Below are 8,327 nucleotides of genomic sequence, written 5' to 3'. Positions count from 1 at the left end.
CGCCCCACATGGTTGCCTGTGTTTTTTCTGTCTGTGTGCTGGAAACTCAACAAACTTGCACTTTACAGGTATATTCTGGCCACCCACTTTCTTGTAACAGTCATGAAATTTGTATACTGCACTGCATTTTGGGCAAACTACATACTTGACAAATCTATCTTCATGTAAACCTATAATTTTTTCAGCTTATACAAACTGCTAGGTAAAAGAACAGAAAACGCAGCAATGCATGGGAATACTTTTCCAAAAATGAGGAACAATGTTCTAAAAAAGCCAATTACCAAGAGCATGCATGCATCTGTCAAATTGTGAAAATACCATAGATAGGACAAAAAAAGACAGAACCAATTGGCTAGAGTCAATAACCGAGGGTCAGTTGACTCCTCCTCCAAAACTGAAATAAATAGATTTGAAGAGTCAAATGCTTCACTGAAATCTTCGTTCAATTCTCTCTCATTTACATTGTCCCAAATTTCAAAATTAAAGTGATCATTTGCGACATCTGTATCCTCTTCTGCATGAGGTTCAGTGAAGTATACACGGTCCTCTTCCTCTAAATTTTCAATGAAATGATCAATGTCCTGAGTCTTCACTGTTTTATCCATGTAGTTCTCTTCACTGTGTAGTTGAGTACACTCAACGAAAAAGCTGCTGTCAACCTCATTGTCAATGTTCATCCACACGTTTAAACTGTCATCACCTGCCAGCCGTTTATCTTCCTCTCGTTCCATGTCATCAACCGTGGTCCACACACCAGAAGATTCATTGAAGTACAGCCGGCGATGCTGCTTGTAGACTTTTACAATCACCTCCTCATCACAGTGTGGGCAAACTTTTCTTTTTGGAGCCATGTGGTCACTGTAAAAAGGGAAGCAGATAGTTACACAGTGCATAACATACTAAACATACAATACATAAAAATACTGCCATTAATGGCAGTGGGCTTTATCAAGTTATACAATGAGAGAAATTATCACAAATAGTGAGGAGAAATTCATGCATTTTCACTTTTTACTGGCCATGTACTTAGAAATCTTAGCAATTAGAACATTCTGAACATTCTGGCTATCAATTAGTTTATGAGGTAACAGGTCTGTTAGGGTAGCTGAAACTCTGATCTTGCAACTCCAGTTGGCCCCAAACGCACTCTGAGACTGGTCCCAGTTGCCCTCAAGTTTGTTTCACAGACACGTCCAATGTGTGCATTGGGACCAATAAGAAAGAACCTCATTACAGGTACTTTGTAATGTTTTTACCTTTTTAACCTGCAATAATTAAAGGTATACTCCACGTTTAATAGATCCCCAGTTAGCCTAAAGTAATTTAATGCTTTGTTATGCGTCTGTGTACGCATAGGTTTTTTGAAGTTCCTGTGAAAAAACTTGTGTGTTTGAATAGGATTTTACCGAGTAGCTTTTCTGCCTACAACTCTTTGTTTACGAAATTTCTCATCTTACAGTATACCTATGACGATTAAAGGAAGTTTCTGATATGATACTTGAATAGGCACTTATGTTGTAACATGGAAATAATCAAGAACATAAAACTTGTGTGTTGTAATTGCCTTGGGTGTGTTTTTTACCTCCTTCCACTTATGTTTTCAGACATTTGAGTGGGTGTAAAACAAAGAATTTGATTACTGTGGCCCAACTGTTATGTTCACTATCTTAGCAGTAGTATGTCCTCTGCTATGGTGTGCGTGGAAATCTTATTGTACTCATCATGGTGATAAAGAGACCGTGTACTGATGAAAAAAGGAGATAGTACCAATTGTACAAGACTAGCAACTCATCAAGGCATACAAATTTACATTAAAAAGCAACAAACAAAACATTAAACAAAAACTTGTCATGTTTAATAGAATTGCAATTCATTTGAAGTATGACTGATATCTTAATTTGGACCTAGTGTTATTTCTGAACACACATAAACAGGAAAAGGCAACCATCAGTGATTAGGTCTACAACAATGGAAATGCATGTACAGCAAAATCATTTATTGGAGGAAACATCAATGAGGTAATAACATTTTAAAACAAAGGGTTTGAATATGTAATTAGGAAGTCAACGACAAGGACTGCTCTTAAAACTGTCATTGATTGCTAGTAGATATATAGCACATATTAATTGCTGTCTGAGTGTTCTCTATATTCAGTCTGTGTGTCTGTCAAAAGAGTGTATGTAGCGAGGACAAGGCAAGCACAGTCACTGTATACTGTATTACATGCCGACTTTGAAAGAGGGGCCGTCCACCGTGCACCTAACCACAAGAGACGTGATTGTAGGATGAAGACTTGTAGACATGTATCATTTTTCAGAATTTCGTCTAGAAAATACAAACACTATACAGACAAGCTCGCCGATGTAGGCTGATCGACATAGTACAGAATAATATTGCTATATTAGCAAGTGTATAACTTACCTAGAAGTTTATGGACGTCGACTGCAATGTTGTTGTGCCATATCAAATGCCTTACCGAGACCATCGAAGCTTGGAGATAGTGATTTGAATCGTTCGAAGTTGACAGCGAACAGCGAGACCTCAAAACCGGATGTTGATTATGTTGTGCAGGCTGAGCAGCCTCGCTTTCATATTGTCCTCGATCACATTATGTAAATTTGTCTCTTATAAAATATGCTGTATTTGAATATTCTGGTATCTAAATATAAATTTTGATGTTTATATAGTTTTATTTCGATTGCATTTTTGTATATTTATTATCTATATTGTACAATAACCTCAGGATATTGAAAGTTGTGTATACTATATTGAACGAGGCTATTACCCATGAGTCAACACGCTCAATGCTATATAAAGCAACACAATCCGCGGGGACTTTAAACTCAGCTGAGTTGAGACACATTTATCTCGATTAGTGCTTGTGCGTTGTTCTACATTCGACAAGTCATGGCGTCTGCTGAAATCTCCGAAACTCCTACAACAAGCCTGTCGCAGCCAGTCACCGCTTCGTCGGCCCTCCATCCACGCCGAGAGCTCCTGATGAGCGATCAGGACGCTGCCACTGCACGAGGCGACGACGAAATTACTGTCAGACGAGATGAATTTCAGCGTTTGCTGAAAAACCAAGAAGAGATGCTGAAGAAGCAGCAAATCTTGGAAGAGAGTTTGGCACAAGAGAGTCGGGCAAGGAAGAAGATTAGACCATCTCGAAAAGTAAAGGTAGGTGTGTCTCAATATCATTTTACATGAGCTGATATGTAGGGAAAGCTTTGCCTATTGGAGGGGCCAAGTACAAGTAGCTGAAGATTAAGTTTTGTAAAGCAATAATTTATATTTTAAATGCAAGAGGTCAAAACTATTATCACCTTACGTCCACTTTTAATGTAAGGGCCATGCTACCACTGGCGGCCCAGACGTATTGAGTTGTTCTCACTTTCTCTATCAGCTCCTCTCCTCTCCTTTTCTTCATGCTATGACTGATCGGAGTAAATAAAATAGATGAAATAATAAAAAAAGTAACCTTTTTCACTCACTCTATCTTTTGCAATGTTGACCAACCCTAAGATCCCTGCTAAGTCCATGGATTAGCATAATTAGTTGTGTGTTTACTAATGAAGTACGATATTTGTATATGAGAGATGAATGTCCCTGTGATAGAGTGTAGTATAAAAAAAGAGTCAACAGGCTAGGTCAGGTTATATAATCATTAATTTCATTTACTCCAATCAGTCAGAAAATGAAGAAAAGGAAAGGAACTGATAGAGAAAACACTGAGAAAAAATCAATACGTCAGGGTTGCCTGTGATGCTACTGGGTTTTTGTGATCTGTAGTTCTCTAAATGCTAATGGTGAAGTTTAAGTCTTAATACCGCAACCAATGTAAAGACAGTCTTTTTGACTGCTATTATTTGACTAGTTTAAGTCTTGCTATAACCATGGAGGTAGTAAGGGGCTGCAACTGTCTTGGGCTCACAGGATATAAGTTAATTAACATTTTAAAGGTCGCCAAATTCATTTCTAATTGAAGGTTATACAGATTATATTTGCATTACAATAATGGTTTATCTGTCATCTCTGAGAGGTTAGTTTCCATTTACAATTGAAAGGTTCAGAGGTGTTAATCTATTTATCAACATAGTCAGCCAATAAGAGCCTCATGATGCATAAACACATTGCATGCACATATGAAAACCTGCCTTATTGTAGCAGAGATTTTCTACATGTAAGTCAGCCAGCCTCCCAAGGGTGAACTTCCTACAAGTCATAGGGCAAATAGCTTTGAGCAATGACATTTTCCTGTCATAACACAAAGACTATAGGCCAGTGTATATGTATGCCGCTTTCACATACATCATTTTACAATGTTTTCATTTCAGAGTACCATTCATACCATCTACAATGGTCTTTTAGAAGATGGGATGAACTGGGATACAACTAAACCGTAAGTGTTGAGAAAATATGTTCTTGTTTAAGAAGGGACTTAGCTGAAAACGTGTGCCTTTTGTTACAAACATGATTTTCATGCACAAAACCAAATAAAGTTGCATCAACGTAGCTGCAACATTTTACTCGATTATACAGTACATTATGGTTAAAACAATTTTAACTTTCATCAACCACCAAAATGCATAGTGTTTACATGGGTACATTTGGTACTGGCATATAGTCATTGAGATCAATTCTGAAGGTGCCCTCTCTTTGACAAGAGTAAGCATATAAAAAATGTCAGCCTTACAACAAGCCACATGTAGCTAGAGAGTTAAAAAAGTATTGTGCAAATTTCTCAGTGAAGTTAACATGTAAAAGCTTAGAGCAAAGGGGCTGTATGATGTAACTGATAATTGTTGCAACACACATGTGGTAACTTTTTATTAAGAATGGTATCAATGTTGAGTCTATACAGAAACTCTGGCCAGTGTACGCTGTACTAACCTAACTGTAAATTTTCCCATCCCAGTCTGATATCTCTCTAATTTATCTTCTTCCAGATTTGGACATCAACTTAATGTTATCATAAATAAAGAGATAAAAGATGCAGTGAAAAATCAGTTGAAAGAAGATGATGCAGTTATACATGGTGAGTATTTCTCAGTCTTTCATTAGAAAATGCAGGGATGTCTAAGGCCAAGAAAAATTTAAAAACACTTCTGGTCATGACCTTTTCTAAAAATGCAGCTGATGCAATTTTTTTCTATAATTTCACTCGCCAACTTTCCATCCAGTTTTGCATGTGTTAAAAAGTTATTGATCATGCGTTTTGACAAATTTCCTCTTCAACGGCACTTGATCAGAAACACGCTTGGGAATTTAGCAGGGGTGTGTCATCATCATCTTGCTGGCAGCATACTGACATACTGTTTATACACAAATTTGGATAAAAAGATTGACGAGGGGACATACAAGTGACACACACTAATCAGAAACAATAATGTTTTTATATTTGCCTAATATTCTCCTTTTTTGCAGTGGCTATGAAGACTTACTTTATGACTAAACGAAAAGAGAATAAGAGACAGACAAATGGAAAGACTGCAGATTTCAGAAAGAAGCAAGCCCGGAGGCAAAGAAAGCAGCAGGTAATCTGACTTTAGTGATTCATGTTGAAAATTTGGTAACTGCAAAGTTTTACATTTTGAGATCTTGGTTGGGAAATTTTAAAGCACATGTCTTACAAAAAGGCACAAAGCAGAAATAAGAGAACTTATGTGTCATGATTTCCTTGAGCGAAACTGTCCTGTTTTAAAGTACTCATGTTTATTTCTCAGATAATCAACAATTTGGCATGTCTTTTGAAATGACACTACATAAATAGGGGCCTTGAATAGAATGATAGCAGTCTCTCAATTTTTTTGAAATATTTTTCATTGCTATCACTACATGTTCTAAACTTTTGCAGGACTCTTACATTTACTTTTATTGATATTAGACAATTTACTTTGTTTCTGTTAGAACCAAAGAATTTTAATCAATTAAAAGATTTTCTTCTTATCCATGATTGGCTTTTAACTAAAAAGAGATGGCTAGATTTTTTTAAAGAAAAAAAAAATCACCAGCATTGAATGTTTATTGTTAATTGAAGATGGCTGGTAGCTTTACAATTTTATATCTTGAAATTTAACTAAGTCTTGACGTCCAAGTAAATGAATTTTGCTGTAGTAAGTTAATACGCTGGCTACAGCTCTTATAGATGTCAAGCATTTACTTACCATAAGGTAGTGATGGTGAGTTTCAGACAAAATCTGTTAAGAATTTTTCATATTATTGAGACCGATAACTATCAGACAAGGAATGGTCACTCCCTTGATGCAATAACAGAGATATATACATACACGTGATTTCATTCAGGTAATCATCTCTGAGCAATAGTACAACAAACTGTGGAGCAATAGTAAAACATACTGTGTAGCAATAAAACCTATGTAGTGTTTTGTTTCATTGTACCTTTTTAAAAATAATTCCTCTATTGTTTTTCTAGAAATTATCCAGGCGAAAAGAGATGCTGGCTATTATGACGTCAATGGGGGAGAGGGAAAAAGAGTTAATAAAAGGGATACTGACAACAGAATATATTTCAAGCGAGGACACCGATTCCAGTGGTGAGCATCAAATGTCCGATGATGACTTTGACATCGCAAGTAATAAAAGAGCTAAAGCGTTAAGGAGAAGGCCTCAATCTTGGAGAGCGAAGAGAGTCGACGATGTCTTTGATATTTTGGACAAAAAACATTGCAAAAAATTGAAAAAAATGGGTGGAGGATTTATTCACACGAGGCAAGATGGGGCACCATCTCTCCGCAGTGCCCCTGAAGATGCTCCTGTGTGGGCTGTCAAACAGAATGCCCTATCAATGTAATTTTGCAGTTTCGAACTTTTATGAATATCTGTCAATTTAAAGAATGGACTTTTTTAATTTTGTATTTTAACATATGGTCACGTATTTTCTTTTTTCAGTATTCCCTTTTGATCAATTATGGAACATTTATTTATTGCCAGCTTTTCTAATAAATTTGTTGATGTGGCAAATTTTCATCTCTTTGATCAGATTTTTGTATGTACCCAGCTGTATATAAGAGTATTGTATGATCCTGGTTGATTCGTGGCTGTGAGATGAGAGTTGGTGCGTTTTAGACGATGATGATACAGTGACTGATAATTGCTTTGTCCAGGCTAATTTCAAAGTTTATACTCATTTGTGCCCCTCAGTTAATTTGATGAACGTTGATCAGTTTTTAGTGTTCACATAATTGCATATATTTGTCACTTTCAACATCATTTGCCCAGGCTAAATCTCATCGTAGTAGGGCCACCTTTATTCACCTTTGAACCCCTGTGTTAATTTGATGAAAGTTGGTGCTTTTCCAGTCCTGATATATCTACAACTCACAACATCATTTGCTAAGGCTAAATCTCATCGGTAGTAGGGCCACCTTTACTCACCTTTAAACCAATGTGTTAATTTCATGAAAGTTGGTGCTCTTCCAGTCCTGATATATCTACAACTCACAACATCATTTGCCCAGGCTAAATCTCATCCGTAATATGGCCTTCTTTACTCACCTGTGAACCCCTGTGTTAATTTGATAAAAGTTGGTGCTCTTCCAGTCCTGATATATCTACAACTCACAACATCATTTGCCCAGGCTAAATCTCATCGGTAGCAGGACCACCTTCACTCACCTGTGAACCCCTGTGTTAATTTCATGAAAGTTGGTGCTCTTCCAGTCCTGATATATCTACAACTCACAACATCATTTGCCCAGGGTAAATCTCATCCGTAATATGGCCTTCTTTACTCACCTGTGAACCCCTGTGTTAATTTCATGAAGTTGGTGCTCTTTCAGTCGTGATATATCTACAACTCACAACATTATTTGTCAAGGGTAAATCTCATCCGTATATGGCCTTCTTTACTCACCTGTGAACCCCTGTGTTAATTTGATAAAAGTGGGTACTTTTGTGGCGGTAATAATTGTACAAGTTTCTACAACAAATGTCTAGGCTATAAAATCAGTGTACTATCGCCACCTTTGCTCAACTACCTTAGCTTAGTTTATGTGATCAAAGTTAGTAATTTAGAGGGGAACATATTAGAAACTCTCACCAAGATTGCCTTGGTGTCATCTAATGTTGTATGATCACCTTTACCACACTTTGTATCCCCATGTGTATTGGATGAGATCATTTGTTTTATGGACGGTGTTGCATTCATGACTGTTGTTATAGTTTGTCCAGGTGTAAATTTTAGGGTTCCATGTCCATACTGCTACAATTTGTATCCCAAGGTTTAGTTGTTGAAATTCACTACTTTACAGGTGGGGTAATATGTGCAAGTTTGACTAATATTTTATGAGGTGACACTATATCGT

General features: G+C 36.8%; 1 protein-coding gene across 1 annotated transcript; it reads left to right on the top strand.

The window, feature by feature from the left end:
* The first annotated feature begins 2,814 nt into the window (after positions 1–2,814).
* On the top strand, positions 2,815–6,928 carry LOC139124499 (uncharacterized). The gene is made up of 5 exons (XM_070690636.1): positions 2,815–3,180; positions 4,338–4,402; positions 4,950–5,038; positions 5,428–5,537; positions 6,437–6,928. Exons 1-5 carry the CDS (start codon positions 2,908–2,910, stop codon positions 6,812–6,814), a joined length of 915 nt encoding a protein of 304 aa, XP_070546737.1. The 5' UTR covers positions 2,815–2,907; the 3' UTR covers positions 6,815–6,928.
* The last annotated feature ends 1,399 nt before the right edge of the window (positions 6,929–8,327 follow it).

Source organism: Ptychodera flava, assembly GCF_041260155.1.
Source record: "Ptychodera flava strain L36383 chromosome 23 unlocalized genomic scaffold, AS_Pfla_20210202 Scaffold_24__1_contigs__length_23054250_pilon, whole genome shotgun sequence".
NCBI classification, from domain to species: domain Eukaryota; kingdom Metazoa; phylum Hemichordata; class Enteropneusta; family Ptychoderidae; genus Ptychodera; species Ptychodera flava.
The sequence above is the reverse complement of the archived record's forward strand: the minus strand, read 5'-3'. Positions and strand labels throughout refer to the sequence as shown.